This window comes from Protopterus annectens, chromosome 1.part2 (assembly GCF_019279795.1).
Source record: "Protopterus annectens isolate FY-2018-M chromosome 1.part2, PAN1.0, whole genome shotgun sequence".
Taxonomy (NCBI): Eukaryota; Metazoa; Chordata; order Ceratodontiformes; family Protopteridae; genus Protopterus; species Protopterus annectens.
The window spans coordinates 1,201,699,463-1,201,718,903 of NC_056727.1; the positions used below are offsets into that span (position 1 = coordinate 1,201,699,463).

The 19,441-nt window shown below is 37.3% G+C and overlaps 1 protein-coding gene across 1 annotated transcript in view; it reads left to right on the forward strand.

Moving 5' to 3' along the window:
* Nucleotides 1-19,441, forward strand: part of LOC122792442 (exostosin-1a-like) — an 866,275-nt gene that overhangs the window by 569,885 nt on the left and 276,949 nt on the right. The window contains exon 9 of the mRNA XM_044060230.1: nt 4,708-4,797. Within this exon, the coding sequence (XP_043916165.1) occupies nt 4,708-4,797 (90 nt within the window). The remainder of the gene's footprint in view (nt 1-4,707; nt 4,798-19,441) is intronic.

Below are 19,441 nucleotides of genomic sequence, written 5' to 3' on the forward strand. Positions count from 1 at the left end.
AAGTTTTATGTATAGAGTTTCAAAGAAGGAGTGCCTCATATTTCAAAATGTAAGACGCAAGTCTCTTGCAGGAGCCTGTATAAGTTGAGAACAAGAACAGTTCCTTGAGCCTCTCAGGATAAGTTAGATGTTCAAGACAAACATTTTGTTTGGAAACAGAACTTTATACACTTTCAAGCTGAATATGATGTTTTGTTAAAACGTACAAAGAGGAGCATTTCAGTCAAGGATTGTCTCAGTTTGTGGAGGGGACAATAACTATCCCTGACCTACTGGAAATAATGTGAGCTACACCAAAGTCCATCCAAACTGTTGTGGTGGACTGATGATCAAAGTAAAGTTTTCTGTTACTCCCTGTAAAAAGATTTTTTTATAATTCAAAGAAATTATTTCCTTCCCAGATGTGATCATGCTGCATTTGTTGATATTGAAAGCAAACCATTCTGTCTGCACAAGTAGTTTACACTAAACACCTTCCACACTACTGTTGTATATCTTATGGAAGAGGACAATTATACCATGTTTGCAATCATCAGCAAATTCATTCATCCAAAAGATGTGATCTCAGACATCACAGAAGAATATGCCAAAAAAAAAAAAAGAATACAGCTAAATTCTCTAACCTGCAACTCCCCACTGATGAAACTTATTGTTATTGATTATTGGCCACCTACCCTTATTATTTGGGTTCTTCCAGTGGACCCTCTCTCACTTTATTAATAGCCACATTCTGTGGGATGGTTCTGAATGCTTTGACAAGATCCTGGAAAGCTGCATGCATGGACAGTCTTTCACTAGGACAGCTGTGCTTGCTCAAAGAGTGCGACCAGGTTGCGTTTCCTCTACAAAACCTCACATATTATACTGTTAAGACTAATGGAGCTGTACTTTCCTGGATCAGCTGTGGATCTATTCCTATGGAGAGTGATAATTTTTGGCTTACTACCATGTTTTATGAGTAGTGGACGTTTTTTGTAAACTATGTTGTGTGGGGATTCAATGAGGTTTTGTTTAGAAATGGGATATTGTCTTGGCCCATGTACCTGGTGTTTTTATCCTTTTAGAGGCCTAACACATTTTGACATTGGGAAAAACAGGGAGGTTTACAGTCTGCACTAACTAAAATGCACCAATCCCAATGATCTTAAGAGCCCTGTAGTCCTATAGCTGTAAAGAGTTTTACAATTACAGCCATTTTAATAGTGAATTGGAGTTCACAGGAGATTTTAGTTTTGTGAAAAATAATTTTGTTAGAATAATCCTGTGCTGCTTCTATTAGTGGCTGAAAGGATTGCTTTATAGAATAATTATTTACTTTTTGTATAGTTTACTTTAAGGTTTCAACACTGCAGTCTCTTCCTGAATTCATTGACATCCTCACAGATTGCTTGAAATGGGATGTAATTAGAAATATTCTGTTTAAGGTTACAGAAAGTACTACAAAGCTATCTCTTGTTATACTGTGCTTTCCAAAGTGTTACTGCGGTTTGTAATGATAAGGACTTCAGTACATTTTGTAAAGTTTCAAAACATGGATATGTTTTAGTTGGCTGACCTGGATTCATACAAAAATTATTCAAACAGAAAGCAACAACTTGTGAAAAATGATAACACCTGAAAAGTTTTTTTATTTTTTCATGGGGTACACCCTCTAGTGAAAAAGAATCCCACAGTCTTGGATTTAGTATAGGTTTCTCTTTTTTGCACTTTTAGTTCTGCAGATCTATGTATTGCATTTATGACATTCGTACTTTTAAGAGATACCCAGTTTAAGATGGTTGGGATAGAATGAGCAGATACCTTATTAGGTAATATGATATTTGCGGTCTTATTTCTTCTAGTGTGGAGGTTTTACTAGTTTCTCTAACAGTGTGCATTAACAAGGTCAAGGAGGCTTGTGCATGTATTTGCTTTTGATGCGATACTTTTCCTGTTCAGTTGAGCAGGAATTAACATATTGAATGTGTGGTAACTTATATTTAGCAACTTATTAGGTTCTTCAAGATAACCTTTTTCTCCCTGGGGTTAAGAAGAACATTCACTAACACCCCATTATATGGTATTCAGCATTCTTTTTGGTTACCAGAACACTTGATCTCTATACCTTGGCCTTTGGATAGAGTGGTTTAGCTTGTAGATTTTATGGGTGAAAGTAGGCATTCCTGTACCAGTTTTTCCAAGTATTGTAGAGAGGTAGAAATTAAACTCCAGAATATGGGATGCATTTGAGATCTTTGTTTCAGTGATGAAGCAAACCCCAGCACCTTACACAACAGGAAAGCCTTCAGATTGATCATTTTATTCTGTAGGCTTCTAGCATTAAGGATAATTACTTGACTGTTCACATATCAGTTTGGGATGGTTGTCAGTTTTTACCTTGCCTAAAAGGTAGAAGGAAATGTCACCCCAAGGACTTTTCACCGTTTCTGACCTAAACTTGACATGTGCAGTTTGCCTGGCAAATTCATAGTATATTGAGCTTCATCCTGTAATTATGTCTCATTTGCTCACTGTTAAATTCTAAGCAAATCACTTAAGTGGCTTTATAACAGAAGTGCAGTGTAGTAGTAGATCAGGCCAGAGGATTAAGGCTGTATCTGTCTTACTGTGTATCTGTCTGTCTGTCTGTGTATCCATGTATCTGTTTTTGTTTGCAGCAGATTAGCCCAGAGGATTAAAGCTCTGTCCCCTTATCTATCTGTGTGTGTATCAGTTTATCTGTTTTTGTTTGCACCAGATTAGCCCAGAGGATTAAGGCAATGAGCAGCTAACAGGCTTCATCGTGTGTTTCTGGGTTTGAATCTCTCAGTATCCTGTGAGATCCTAAGGTAATCATTAAACTAGGCAATCCTGTGTCACCCCTAGAAAGAGCACTTGTGTCTAGTGGGTTTACCCAGTTAATACACAAACAAACCCATCATTAGGTGGACAGGCAGATAGAGGTATACATAACTAGACAGACAGATGCATATGTGTATATATATATATATATATATATATATATATATATATATATATATATATATGGTGAGAGAGAGAGACTGTCAGATGGCAAATATACATATGATTAAGGTGACATGGCCATGTAATTTGCTGGAGTGTTCGAAAAGAGGCACCCTAGTGTAAGCATTAGCATTTGTTTTGTGACATCAGTAATGAAAAGAATGCGGTGTCACTTGTACTGTAATCCACTCTTCTGAGGTTTCAGTCTGTTAACTGCTTGCACCTCAGATGTATATCACTTAAGCAGCAGACCTGATTAAAGAAACAGCAGAAAGGAGTGCCAAACACGGTAGAAGCAGTACCATATTACTTATGGACATACTTTTCAGCTTTTTTGTACAACAATGCAACAGTCTAAGTGGCAAATGAACAGATATTTTAGGAATTATTAAATGTGTATGTGTAGAATTGAGACTGTCTGCACCAGCAAAACCACACTGAAATCAAATGTAGCAATGCTTTTAATGTTTGTAGACTATAAGACACTGCAAGTCATGATTCTCAATGTGATTATAAAGAGTAAAGTGTTGCAATATACTTGTAGTATAAAAGAATTCTGAGAGACAAAATGAGTGACATACCTTTGAATGTAAGAGACTTGAGAGGTTCACTTATGGGGACAGACCTGTTGAACTGGGCTGTCACTTCTGAGACAAAGGAAGATTGGAGCTGTGATGATTGTCTCATGAAGGAATTGCTAGAATTTAGGTAAACAGAACCTTCTAAGAAAGAGTTGATAAGCAGTCATGATTTCCCCCAACTATAAATAAATTAATGGTACCTGTTGGTCATTTATATTAAAGGCAGAAGCAGCTAAGGATTGAGAGATTGGTGCCAGTTGAAAGAGTAAAAGGTCATTTGAAACTGCTTGACATGTGCCCATGAGTACAGTTTTCGTTTGGTGGTTCAGTATTCACTGGCGGTCCAGTAAACCTTCACAGGGGGAACAGGATGGTTAAATGAAACAAATGACATATAGACCTAAAGGATATAAAAATCTAGTAATTGCATTTTGAATGTGCTAAATTTATAGTATTATAGCACCTGCAGATGGAAGTCCATGCCATATAATTTAATCAGGTTCAAATTCTGTGTAAAAAATTTTAAAAAGTTTTGCATACAGATTCTGTCCAGCAGAAAATACAGTATATTTGAAGCCAAAATCATTTTAACTGTACTCTCCAAAACATTTAGGATTTAGCTGAATGATTTCTTTATTTAATCAATCTTAATTTGTGGGATGAATAATATTTTTATGGAGCACAAAAGGACTTGTGTTTCTTTCAATCTAAGTAGAGTGCATTCTTCAGAAAACTAATGGAATGTTTTGAGAGATGTTTGAATTGCATGTCTCAGCAGTCTGGCTTTCCCATCATGATTTCTTCATGCCTTGGCTGTCTGTAGCTGCAGAGATTTCCACAGGGAATTACTTTTGGCCCGTCTATAGTTGTAGGTTTGTCTCTATACATCTTATGTTCCAGGCTTCAGCAGCTGTCAGGTTTGTTTATCTTGCATGATGAATGCCTTTCAGGAATCATTTTCACATAAACATTTATACATGAACACCTTTTAAAATTTTCACTGTATTTGTGTTAATCTGTTGTAGTCTTCACAGCTTAGCTATTTATGTGATGAACCCCTGGCAGCACTGATGTTACTAAATATTGGCTCCTTGTAATTATGGTACTCTGATTTGCTTTCCAGGTCAGAAGCAGCCGTTTCTTTCCATATGATGCCATATCAACAGAGGCTGTTTTGAGTCTGGATGAAGACATTGTACTACTGACAAGTGAAGTAAGTTAAATTTGACCATGTGACTAGTACTGGCAAGTGAATTACTTTTGATCATGTGATTGTTACAGACAACTGAAGTGAGTTCTCTTTGATCTTATGAATATTGTTAACAAGTGAAATACATCTTTGAAAATATGAAGAGGTTCTGATGCTGGCGTCCTTAAGTGAGTTTTGACTTAATTCAGTTCCAGGGGTGGGTGTGAATGGGTAAACAGGATATTTGCATTTGCAAAGCATGTCCTGAGTGAGTTTGCAATGAAATTGTTACTGTCATTATGCCTTTACTGAAGGCAGAGCAGCAGTGAACTTGAAAAAGGGGTAGGTGTGGTGGTTACATGCCGAAAAGGAAGGGGGAGAAAAATGCATGCATCCAACCATCCATCCACATTGCCATTTCCTGTCTCTACACACAGGGTCGGGGTGTCACCTCAGCAGTGGCAAATCATCCAGAGCCGATGTTCACACCACCTGGTGGGTTAGCCCTAGCATAGAAAGTGGTGATAAATGTGGTTTGAAAAAGGAACTTCTTAGTTTGGACTTCTGACTGAAAGACAAGCTTCTGCACATGGATTAAAGAGCGGCGACAGGAAGTGCAACACTTATATCAAAGGGATTTTAGATTGGAAACTGTACGTGCATGGCTGAGTTTGTGAATGTGCAGTGGTGTTTGTGAACTGTAGCTGAAAAAATATAGGGAAGCTTTGACAGAGAAAGTGTTACAAATTGCTTTGAAATTTAAATAAAAACTGTAATGTTAACTGGAAGAGAAAGTGTTACAAATTGCTTTGAAATTGAAATAAAAACTGTAATGTTAACTGGAAGAAAAGAGAAAACTTGCCAAAACAATTAAAGCATGGCAGTATTTATTTCACTTCCAAGTTTTACAAACATATATATGTCATTATAACAGGAAACCTGTAGGCATATCTGGGAGGAAAATCAACTCTTTTTTTTTCGTGTGACAGAGTACTGTGAATAAAGAATATGTGCTGTAATCCAAAAGTGTTACAGCAGATATTATGGATGAATATGCATATTAAGTACCATGTCAATGAGTTTCGATGAAAAGGTGAGTTGTGAGTGAATTTTGCTCGAAAGGTGAGTTGTGGATTGTAGTATGGTTTTGGCTGGCAGTACCTGAGATATCTGCAAGTTAGGTTGTGTTACTGCTAGTGTAGAGGATTAAAGCTGTAAGGTGTTACTCTGATTCCTGTAGTCAGTGGTTTGATTCCTTCAGCCTTCATTTGCCTGTGACTCTGACCAAGTCACTTTAGCAAACAGTGCTCCAAGGCTGCCTCTAAGAATGGACACTTGCATGTAATGGACTTACCTAGTTAAGAGATAAATAAAATTTATAGAAAGAGGCCAAGAGGGTCAAGTAAGGTTTTGAGGTTCGAATTATGTCTGAGTGACTGGGTACAATAGACAATGGAGTTATTATGGGTTGAGTTTTGCCTGAGTGACAGGCTGTAATAAACAACTTAGTTACTAATGGTGGAGTTTTGACCACAAGGCAGGCAGTTATATTCATCTAAGTTACTGTGGTTGGAACTCTATCCCAGACACTGGCTTTAATAAACAACTAAGTTACTATTAGTGAAGTTCTGTCCCAGAAACAGTGTGCAGTAAACAGTTAATTTAGAGTGGGGGTAATGTTTCAGAGATAGCCTGTAATAAGTGGTTAACTTACAGTGGATGTAGTTATGTTCCAGAGATAGGCGGTAATAGATGGTTAACTTACAGTGGATGTCATTATGTTCTAGGGATAGGCTGCATAAACAGTTAAATTACAGTATATGTAGTTACGTTCCAGAGATAGGTTTATAAACAGTTAACTTACAGTGGGGGTAGTTATGTTTCCAGAGATAGGATGTAATAACCAGCTAAGTTGTTATGGGCAGAGTTCTGTCCCAGGGGCTGACTGTAATAGACCTCTAAAGTAGCTGTTGGCAGTGCTCTGTTTAACAAACAAACTGTAGTTCTCAGGTAATATCCTTAAGGTAGAATTCTGCCAAACAGAACAGCTGTAATAGGCAGCTAAGTAACTGTGGGTAGAGTTATGTCCCATAGACGAGCTGCAACAGTAGACAACTAAATTTCTTGAGTACATTTTATCTCTCAGAAACAGTCTGTACTACACAACTAAGTTACTGTGGATAGAGTTCTGTGTCAGAGGAAGTCTGCAGTAGTCAGTCAGAAATAACTAGTTTCTTTAATTAATGCTGAAGCAATGACTCAGTCTATAAATGTTGACTGCTTAAGGTGACACAACAGGTACATCCACCAGAATGTCTTTACACAAAAGGAAGCTGAACATTTACAGAGAACAGAAATAGTAATAAATAAAAATATAGTATACAGTAAAAGCTAAACATGCATATTGAACGGAAGCTTCACTATCTTCATGTAACATAGCTAGTCCTTGGAGTTGAGGGGTCCTGCTCCTTATAGATATTTCATTAAAAAATATCACATTGGTAAGCTAGTTACTTCATGGGACAGAAACTTTCTGTTCTGATGGCGCACCATACACAGACCACAATTTATCGAAGAATATTTTCTAGCCCCTACACCAATTAGATGTGTGCCTGCTTTTCCAAGAACTATAATCCACTTGTGTTACTTATTTTCTGATTTATTATTATTATTATGTAAACTCCTCTGTTTCATTTTTTTCTCATTGAAATTAAGATGCCAGCAATGTTCTGCTATATCTGTGTAGCATTGGTCATATGATTAAAACCAGAATTTTACCTTAGAAGCAAGGGAGCCTGCAGGATTTTTTGCAGGGGGGTGCAAACTCAAGCCCCGCCCATGTAGCCCCACCCTCCGATGTCCCCGCCCACTCAGCCCCACCCCTGCCCACGCAGCCATTCCAGTGTCCCAATACTTGGCTATTTTTCCCCATTTGTCATAGACACTGTTCAAATCTCTCAGTGTGCATACTGTTTTATGCTTTACTTCTACAATGATTACAGATATTTGGATTTCATTTACAACTTTTATTTCAAATTTTATAGCACAAACACCGATAGACATTTACTAAACCTAAACAAAGCAATAGTCTTACAATGAAAAGAGACTTAGCATTAAAACTTCTCTACCTTTGAAACCCACATTCACCGAAACAACATTGAAACCCGCATTCAAAGAAAATGCATCTAGCCAGTGACAGGGTAAGTTTACCTTTGGGCTGTTTTCAAATCATAGGCTCCTTGCACACATTTTTAGAACCATGCAAAACTTATTTGATTCACCCTCCTGACTGTATTAATTATACTATTAATTATACTATATAATAATTGAATTATATTCCTTGTATAATACAGCACCACTTGTTAGAGTGTGTTTTAAATTTATAGTTCTGAACATTTTTCCTTTAAGCAATGAAACAAATCATATGAACCAATAATGACAACTTGCCAATTCAGAACATTTCAACAATAAAAGGGCCACTCTACTCAAACTTCTGTCATACAATTCACCAATATCAATCAATATGCAGAATCTTTGCAGAAGTAAAACTCATCTGAATAATTCCACATTAAAGAGATCTGAAACCAGTGAAGAGGTTGTTGCTAGAAAACAACTTTATATTTCATTGTTTCATCTACAAATTCACTGCCTGCTGCCCTTGAAAAATAAATTGCTTACGTTATATTAAAAAAAATGGTAAGCTGGTATATTGCAATAGGGAATGGGTGGCAAGCTGAAAAACAAGTACATAGTTATTAGGCAGCTCATCCAAAGGAAGACATACACCCCCTTAAAATACACATCTACATGTTATGGGAGTAGAACCTACAGCCCTCTGTATCAAGATGCAAGTATGCTACCTGCTGTGCTGCTTTAAAAATTCTATACCACAATAGTGATACTATTTGCTAAACAAAACAATTGCACATTTTAAGCAGACTTAGCATGAGCAGCAGTAAAACTCTCTTCCCTTGAAACTCACAATTCCTTGAAAATGCACTTGAAAATAAATTCCACCTGCTAACTCTAGGGCATTTCACTCTCTCTAACACACACCTCAACCTTTAAGTGCAAGAAATCTGGACAAAGCCTAAAGTAAATCGGAACAGATTATAAATATTGCTCTCATGAACTTAGAACATTGCTAGAATAACAGGATTTATGCTAGTATGCATTTTTCTAAAGGATATTATATCTAAAACTCAAATGTCTGTCATTACTTAGCAACTTCAATACTTTTTAGGAGGAATATGGGGAAAAATCTGGACATTCTCCAAAAACCTGGACAGCTGAGGGGTATGCTTCCTCCTTCTTATACATACAGACACACATACACACCATACCTCTCAATCTGTTAACACAAGAAATCTGGACAAAGCCTGTTATAACGTTGGGGATAAAGGCCCAAAACTAGGGACACATTAGAAAGTTGCTAGAATAAAAGGATTTATGTTAGAATTAAATTTTCTGAATGATATGAAGTCTGAAAATGAAATGCATGTCATTATTTATTAACCAACTATATTCAGATATAGTTGGTTACCTCAGTACTCACCATGGCTTGCATTTTCTCCTCTCTTGAAAGGCCCACTCTGCTTAACTTGTGTATTATTTCCTCAGTTACTTCACCGTGGGTTGCAAGGCAGCTTCATCACTAGTGTGTGCACAAAATATAATGCCTTCAAGGAGTCTTGCAAGAAATCACATGCAATCATCATGGCACAGAGGTTCTACTGAAGATGCTGTAAATTTTTCTCATACACAAACACGACAGAAGCCAGAAACAGCTGTTATTCCACAGCCAGATGCAGCAGTAGGAAAACAAATTGCAGAGAACCAAAATAATTTGGAACCAATTGTATCTACCATTATTTACTGTGCAACCCTTGACATTCCTCTCTGTGGAAAAGAAGGCTCTGGTGGAAATTTGTTACTTGTTAGATTTTCGTATTGAAGCTGGTGACACAATACTGAAATAGCACAGTGAAACAGGTGCAGGAAATGCTTGGTACATATCCCATAGGGTGCAAAATGAGCTGTTGGCAGAATACGAACACATACTTCAAAAGGAGATTGTTTGTGCAGCAAACAGGGCAGTTGGATTTAGTGTATTGGCAGATGAAACTGCAGATCTCCGACATTGAGCAGTTGTCACTGGGCATTTGGTTTGTTGTTGATGATTGTATTCGAGAAGAGTTTGCAGATTTTGTTCCCATTGTTGTGAGAGATGCACAGTCTGTATCAAATGTCATTGTCAGTGAATGCATAAAGTGCGGTCTAGACCTGGAAAAATTACTCAGACTGGCTATGATGGCTGCTCCATAATGGCAAGCATCCAGAATGGTGGTCAGGCAAAGATTTGTGAAAAGTATCCAAAAACAGCCTTTATCCACTGCGTATCTCACAGACTAAACCTTGTAGTCAGTGATCTGAATGATGTTCCTGAAATGCATAGTGCTGCTGATGTTATCAAGATTATTTTTCCATGACAGTCCAAAGCGACGTATTGGCACCAAATATACCTCTTCTGTGTGAGACACGATGGACCGAGAAATATAAATCCATTCATGTGTTTAGTCAGAACTTTGAGAAAATATATGACTGCCTGGCTGATCTTCAGAAGAGCACTGCTGGTGAAACCAGACAAAATGCACATATGTTACTCAGCTTGCTCATCGTGCACGTTTCTTATTTTTCTCTTCATTATTGCAAATTACTCATCAGTTCTTGAGCCTGTTGCCCAGATGTTTCAGTCTGTTCAACTTGATATAGTAGAGGCTCAACAACACATCAACAGACTTATTAAAATATTCAAGGAGCACCGCAACGATGCTGAAGAACACTTTAGGAATGACATTCTCAGTAAGGCAAGATCACTAGCAGATAAATTTAGTATTGAGTTAGTGTTGTCAGGGATTTGCAATCGACACACCGAGCAAACACAGTAGTCATGGATTTTGAGAGTTATTACAGAACAAGTATTTCTATTCCCTATGGTGACTCCTTAGTTTTTTCACTGACGTCTCGCTTTTCCACCATTAACACTGCTCAGTTCAACTTATTTTATCTGCATCTTAAAATGATGCAACACCTACAACGTGAAGAATTCTGAAAACTAATTGCCGTCAGTAATGAACTATATCATATTGCTACTATATCTGAATGATCGCTTCTTGTCTGATGCATTGGCTTTGAAGTTATAAGACAGCCTAAAGAATCCAATGGGCTACTACTACCTTTGTTGTCAATATCTTGCAGATCTTCTCTCGATGTTACTGAACAAAAACAAACAAAAAAAGTGTCAGGTATGGGATTAAAAAAAAAACATTTTCTGATGTGTTTCAGCTGCACCAATGATTGGCATGTGCATCATACTAACCTGGACAACAACAAAAAATAAATACATAAAACTAGTTGATTTTTGCTTTTGTACATGTTTATGCAAAGAAAACTTAATACTGCAGTAAGCACCATTATACCTCTCAACTGAACAGATTTTCGCCTCATATTTTTTGTGTGTTCTTCCTAAAATGTCTACTTTTATGGCAAATAGCTGAGGATTGAAGTCATTAAATAATGATAAACATTTGAGTTGAAGACTCCACATCCTCCAGCAATTTCATGCTAATGCTAAACCTATTATTCTATCAACTTTCTAAGTTTGTAAGAGCAATATTTAAAATCTGTCCCTACTTGTTCCCCCATCATTTTAATCTTTGTCCAGATTTTTTGCTCTAAGAGGTTGAGACTGAGGTATGAATTCTGGTATGAAATCTGTGTTTTATGCACAGTCTTCACAGTTTTCCTTAAAATGTCAATGAATCTCACATGAACTTGTCTATATTCTCCTGCTTTGACAATCTGGCTAGTGTTTTTTAGTTTTCCCTTTCTTGTCTTATTTTTAGTACATCTTCAGCATTATCTCTACTAAACATACTGTATGAACAATCATATGTTACTACCTACTATACTTTTAATTGTATGTCTAAACCATTATGCTTATGTCAATATCTTATGCAATCATATCTACAATTCAGTGCCTACTGCCCCTAAAGAATAAATTGCCCATGCTACATTAAACAAAAGTGGTAAGCTAGTATACTGCAATAGGGAATGGGTGGCAAGCTGAAAAACAGGTTCATAGTTGCTAGGTATTTCCTCCAAAGGAGGGCATACTCAGGACTGCAGCACCCCATCTCCTTAAAATACAAATCTACATGCTGTGGAAGTAGAACCTATAGCCTTCAACATCAAGATGCAAGTATGCTACCTGCTGTGCTATTAACACTGCTTTAAAATTCTATACGACAATAGTGATACCATTTGCTGAACTAAACAGTTGCACATTTTAAGCAGACTTGGCTTGAGCAGCAGTAAATTTATCTTCCCTTGAAGCTCACAATTCCTTAAAAATGCACTTGAAAATAAATTCCACCTGATAATTCTAACTAGGACATTACACACACACACTCACCACAACCTCTTAGTGCAAGAAATATGTCCAAAGCTTAACATAAATAGGGACAGATTACAAATATTTCTCTCATGAACTTAGAAATTTGCTAGACTAACAGGATTTGTGATGTGTTGCATACCCACATTTGTGCTTTGTTTGTTTTCCTACTTCAGGATCTACATTACAACCAATGAGGAACTAACCACACAGGGAGGATGTAACTGGTGTGACATTTCTTCTGTTTCATACATGTCAGTCTTGAAACTTCTATTGGTGCCCTCCATTAATACTATGTCCTTCGACACCTGCATAGGGCAACTGTTACATCCACATCAGCCTAGTTAAACCAGTATGTGTATATATTACCTACTGGTGAGTATGTGCTTAGTAATACTGTCTGGTTGTCTTTGTTTCCCTGCAACAGTTGCATTTCAGCTCCCACTTCTATCAGTAGATTATCACTAGGAAATTTCAGGTGTGTCTTATTTTGTTCTTACTCACATATGTTATATATGCTGCAATTGTAACATAAATGTCTTTTCTCTATTATACAGGTTCTGTAAGCCACACCCGGACATGAAATCCTGGTAATTCCTTAAACTCACTAATATTGTATTCGTATAGTTGCCCCATATGTCCATGCAGAGCTGCACCATGTAATTTCTATCAGTGTAGCGGACCTGTGTCCTCTGTCTCTTCTTGTAGCATTCCACTGCCTGTTACATAGAAATCACAAACCCACATGCGTTTATTTGGAAGAACACTTCCAAACTCCTAATGCATACAAAACCCCCTATCTAATTTTTACATCCACATGGGACAGACAGATGTATGGGATAGCAGTAATGATCAAGTCAGGGGCAGACTACTGAGAGAGGTGATTCTGGATAAAGCCCTAGTCATGTGTAGAGCAAGTGAGCTTTCATGTATTCAGCTTAAAAACATGACTGGGAAACTGGGTCAGTTTGAAATAAAAGTTGAGCATAAAAACAAGGGTAAAATAAAGTTCAGAATTAATCAAAGAGAAAAATTATCATACACTTACAATATGGTTATCCAAGACAACACCTCATAATAAATGGACAGCCATAGACCCTACCCACTATAATCAATCAGTGTGGCAACAGGCATGAGAAAGCAATGTTGCAGATCCAGTAACTTTATCTGTATCCTTTGTGGATGCCATAACCATGTCGCAAAGATGGCCTATTGTGGGTGTAAACTGAAGCCTTACATCAAATGCTGCTGACTATGGATACAAGTTGGGAAAATATAAGTTGATGTTGTAGACCGTGTCCTTGGAAGGGCATCTAAAGCAACTAGATAGTCCAGCTTGAAATGCTTGTGATACGCTTGGTAAATGAAAAACATTTATACTATGCAGTTATAAAATTATTTAAAGATGGACACAGGCAACACAATGACTAAGGTTAATAGAAAAAAATGTAAGTCCAGTGGTATTTAAGGGGCTAGAGACTAAAGTATGTACAATGGTCACAAAGACAGCTTGCAAGTTTTTAAATGTCAGAATGAACATTTGAGTGGTCACAAATTGCAGGAAGCATGTTTCTCCTAACAAAACAGTTTAAAAAAAATCTTTTAAAAGTGCTGATACTTTTAACAGATTACATTATATTAATATTGTTATGAGAGCTTCATTAACATTCAGAAAACAAGTGTGCTGATGAAATACTCATGAAATTCATAAACAAATTAATTTGTCACAAAAGAAAAAAAAAATAAAGGCCGTAAGGCTCATGAAACATTTATTTCAGCCATTGATATCCTGGTATGTTAAGGTTACCACCTGTCCCACTTTGCAAGGGACAGTCCCTCTTTGGTCAGTTGTGTCCTGCAAAGAATTTGTAAAAATGACAAATGTCCTGAGATTTTAGAGAAAAATTATTTCCTATATTTTATGTAAAAGTTGTATCAAACAGTTATTCTGTATGATCTGAAACACCTAGATATTATAAGAAACATATTATTGTATTTAAATTATGTTTAAAAAAAGCATTTTTATTAGATTTGAGGTGATTGGTAATAGTATGTCTCATGTTTTTAGAATGGTTTTGTAAATAATGCATTGATGTAATTAATGGGGGTTCTGATGAAGTGCTGGTTATTGTGAGGATGAAAGCTATTAACTTACGTTTGTTTTAGTATTCATTAAATAAGTTTAAATTTAAATTCGGCTTTGGTCCGCTTCTTTTGTCATGGACTTCATGCGACCTCAAACTTTGTTTGGTTGTAGGTACTGTACTCAAAAGTTGAATGAAAATCATCCCCAACTTACCAATGACAGCACAGCAGACAACTGGGGGGTTCATACAGACAGCCATCATCACAAGCAGTGTGAAGGCCAAGCCTTGCTATTTTGAACTACTTGTGCAATTCCACAAAATCATGCAAATGGACACACACACACACACACACACACACACACACACACACACACACACACACACACACACCAGTCCTTCTACTAAATTTGAAATATGAAACTTGGCACAGATGTGCCAGTACTGGAGAAAACCTATATTGTGTCATAAACCATCAATACTTTCCAAATTGATTGTTAACATTTATACCTGCATAAAATGCTACAAAAATAAGCTTTTATTTAGAAAAAAGTGACGTTTTATCCTTCGTACTGGCCGTGGGTGTGTTTCGGCTTGCAAAATCTGATGTCTGTACCAAAAATGTCCCACTTTGGACATTTGAAAAGCTGGCAACCCTGTCCGCACATCCCCGCCCTAACTACCTATTTCTTACTTGCACACACCTCCCAAACACTTAAAAACACACACGCACACACTTACCTCTCACTTGTATGCTCGTCCCAACATCTTTTAACATCCCCGACCCTAACTACCTATTTCTTACTTGCACACACCTCTCAAACACTTAAAAACACACACGCACACACACACCTCTCACTTGTACGCTCGTCCCAACATCTTTTGGATTTGAAATTCCGTGCGCGGGGTGGAGGAGGCGGAAGCTAACGACGTCACGTAAGCCAACAGTCGCACAGACAGAGAAGATGAAATCATGTCGCAAACACCTGTTCCATCTGTGCGACTTGACGCAAAGAAAAAAAAAAAAACATTTTTTTTTTTAAATTAAAAGAAAATGAAGTCTCCGAGCCAGCTGAATCCAGGGGGGTGCAAGTGCACCCCCTTGCACCTGCCTGCGGGCGCCCTTGCTTAGAAGGTACATTTAGGTCACTTAGTAGTAAGGCCGGCTTCTCTACCTTCCAGTTTGCTTCAAAGACCTAGTAGCAGAAAAATGACTCTTCCTACTGTTCTCCCTTATATAAAGGCTACTACAGGAGGGCATTCATCTAAGTAGATGAAACTAGGACTGTAGGATAGAAAATGTAAGAACCAACTACAGCTGGCAGGTCACATTTTTCAATAACTGGCCCTATATCTAAGTTGGCAAAATTGTCAGATAACCTTTCTTGATAGAATTTACAAAAGAGCCTAAAGTTCTTGTATTTAAATGTCCAAGCTTAAAAAAATATATGTATTCATGCACTACATTAGTAAGCTCCTACATACCAGACATCTACACAGCAGCAGAATTATGGCTGATTTTCTAGATCACTGATCATGAGATTAACAGCGTTGTTTATAGCATTATACTAGATTACAAAATCAAGAAAATTAAAGGTGATGCCTTATATTACCTGCTGATAGCCATTCCTGCTACTGTTATTAACAGTAAACTGTCAGCATCAAAGAAGACTCTCTTTTTTCTGAATGTGTCCCATGGCAGTACAAATAAATTAATTGTTTGTTACATGTGTATTATTCCCAGGCATGCTGCAATCCAAGAGAGTAGTGAATCTGCAGTAACAGTCCTTTCAGACCTTCTCCTCATATTCAACCCATAATTAAGAACATAGCTCAGACTGTATCCACCGCAGTTACAAATAACAAAAACAGGCAGAAAATATGTTGATTGGATACCAACTTATAAACCTGACCACATACAGCTTGCTGGCATTAAGTCAGGCATGGTTTGGTAGTTTTATTTATTCATGACAAGTTATTTTTAACTATATGTTATGTGTCTGACCTTTTAATAGCGCTCTTTCTCTCAGCTAATGGTTCTGTTGAGTATATGCAGTAGAGACTGACTCAGAAGGGAAATGAAGGGATAAACTAAACTTTTGCAGAAGACATTTTCCAGTCTGAACTAGTTTTCAATGTCCGTGCAGTGTGTCATTTGCAGATTAAGCCCTAAAGGAAAGCTCTTCCAATCAAAACATTTTGTTTTGCTATTGCTTGATGCAGGTATGTTCCAGTTGTAGTGCACAGAGGAGTTTTTTAAAGTAAAGTATCTCTTCTTAGAAGTGTTTTTGTGCTGTGTACTTATTATTTGACTTGTGTGTGTGCATGGTAGGGAGCACATGGTTGTGATCCACTGACCTTTCCATTATATGCCCACACCAGTAGATTTTAATCTAATAGCTCTCACTTTGTATGAGAGAAATCTAAATGAAAGTTGGAAAATAAGATGGAAATTAAAATTAAAAAATGTAAATAAGTTGGAGAAGAAAATGCAAGCTTTGTGCATCGCTTTTACTTTCAGGTAGATCTAGGGATATCGATTTAAAGGTGCCTGTGGAGGAATCGAACTGCATCATAGGTGTACATAAACTGACTGGGATAACAGACATATTATTGTTAGAGGAAGATAAATACTAAGGCTGTGAGCTGTATGCAGTGATTGACATTGTTGCTGGAGACTGTAGTGTTACTATACTTAATTATGTTGCTTGAATGTGAAAAAGATGCAACTGAATGCAAACCTGTGACATAACTCTTCCTGATGCATTTTTTTTAATGTTGCTGGACAGTAGTATTTGTGTGAGTGCCCAGGAGAGACAGACAGTCAATCTTGACAAGAACTGGAAACCTTTGGCAGTTTCCAGTCTTCTGGATGACTTTGACAAGTAATCTCAGTTTGGCTAAAATATTTCTTTGGATAAAAGGCCATATTAATGCACCTGAACAAGAGAAGTTACTCTGGAAACAATGCTGTGCTATTCTGCTTTCAGAAGTACCACTCTGATATATACTGTCATAAACTATTTTCTGTTTATCACAACTCAATCTTAACTGCATAACATAATAAACATAGATTAATAAAGTGTGCACATGTTTGTAGCAAAATAATTGTATAACTCTTTACAAAGTCTCAAACATATGCTAGCAGAGGTCTAGTATTAGTAATCTAAATTCGGACTGTTCCGAAAGCACTGATGGTGTACTTCCAGTATTGATTCAGTGGTGTTTATTGTGAACTGTCATAGCACTTATTCACCTGCATGACAATTGTAAAACTAGCCCATTTTTCCCATTTTTCTTTTCTTTTTCTGTTTGACTTGTATTACTTGTACTTGTTTCCAATGTCATCAGTTCATTTAGTATGACATGTAGATCTGTGATGGCTGGAGGACTTTTCGTCTTCTACTTCTTAGTAGTACTGTTTTTGCTGCTAGTATAATGACATTAAATAAATTAACCTCATATACATTTAAATTAGGATAGGAAGCATATCACAGAAAAAATCGCTCTTCATGATAATGGTTAGACCGTAAAGCCTGGCACATGTCCTGGTGCTGTGTTATTAAGTTTTTTACCTTGAACATTTCCCAAATATATGTTCTCATTGTTCCATGTATCCAGTATGGCAGCGCCAACCACTAGAGAAAGAACCTGGGTACATTCAACTCAGCCTGACTGGCATATAGATATTCTTCAGTTGACATTGCAGTGATGCTTCTGCACTGGCCCAGTAATCAAGGAACTTCAATCTACACCACTGGCAACAGTGGGAAATGTACACACACAGTAAAGTGCAATATCCCGTAAGAACACACACAGAGACCACAGTCAGTCTGGGGCTGTTTTCTCCCTCTTTCTCCAGATCCCCAATAAGACTCTCCACTGGCACAGCTATAGGGTGGAGATCTCAGCTGAGTGGACAAGCCAAAACCTCCAGCACCTTCTTTGTCCAACCAGTGCTTCGTGTCCCTGCCCAAGAAGCTGACACACACACACACTTTGAGTTTTGATTTACACACACACACACACACACACACACACACACACACACACACACACACACACACACACACACACACACACACACACACACACACACACCTAGGAAAGGCTGGTGCAGGTTTACGAGCTATACCCCCTTCTGTCCAGACTATAAGATAGTTCTAGCTGCCACCATCCACCCTTATCAGCTACTATAACGCCCTTAACAAGGGGTGTCCAATCCTACTGTGTAATGTTACTAGTAATTCGAATGGTAGTCTGACCAAGAGCAAGGCTATTTAGGAGTGCCTGTACAGTGTCACAATAGAGATATGCAAGTACTCTAAGAGCTTAAATATGTCTCACAAATATCAGCCACAAAGATAGGCTTACATATATTTAATAATAAATAATAAAAGAACAAGTTAATACACAGTAAATTGACATAGTAACTTCAGAGTTCAAAATCACAGGAGATATTTAAAACAACATTGCAGGACAGTCTCAGATAAATAAAGAAAACATCTAAGCTATACTTTACTATATTCCTGTCTGAATCTAAAAGAGTTACTATGCCCTAAAAACTTACTTACAACAAGGCAAGTGGAGAAGGTGAGTGGATGTTTCCTGGTCAAAGACAAAATGCACATTCTCTCGCTCACAGAGTTCTTAAATATCAAGTATTATTGCTGTGTTAGCTTGGATGACATCACTTTTTGTCACCTGACTTTAGTTCCCAAGCTAAACCCCCAGTGTCAGGAACTACCCACATTTAACATCTCTTTGTGAAAATACATAGCCTTCAGATCTTTGCAACTGCTGGAAGACATAAAACAGTAAAACCCTTACAAAACAACACAGGGAGTCTCCTAGTATAGACATCCTGTCTCCTGTTGACTGAAATTAAAAGATAACTTTTCAATAATAATCGTAAAACAATTTAATTTTAACTTATTTTCTTGAAGTTTTGCAAGTTAACCCTCTATGTTCTAGTTTCTACTGTTAAAACATATACATTTACACAATTACAATTGTTTATATACATTTCTATTCTAAGCCAGCAGGGCATGCTGTGGTTACATTTTAGCTCAGCACTTTGCACCTTTACACACACTTCTGTATGAATCATATCAGTATTCACAAATTACAT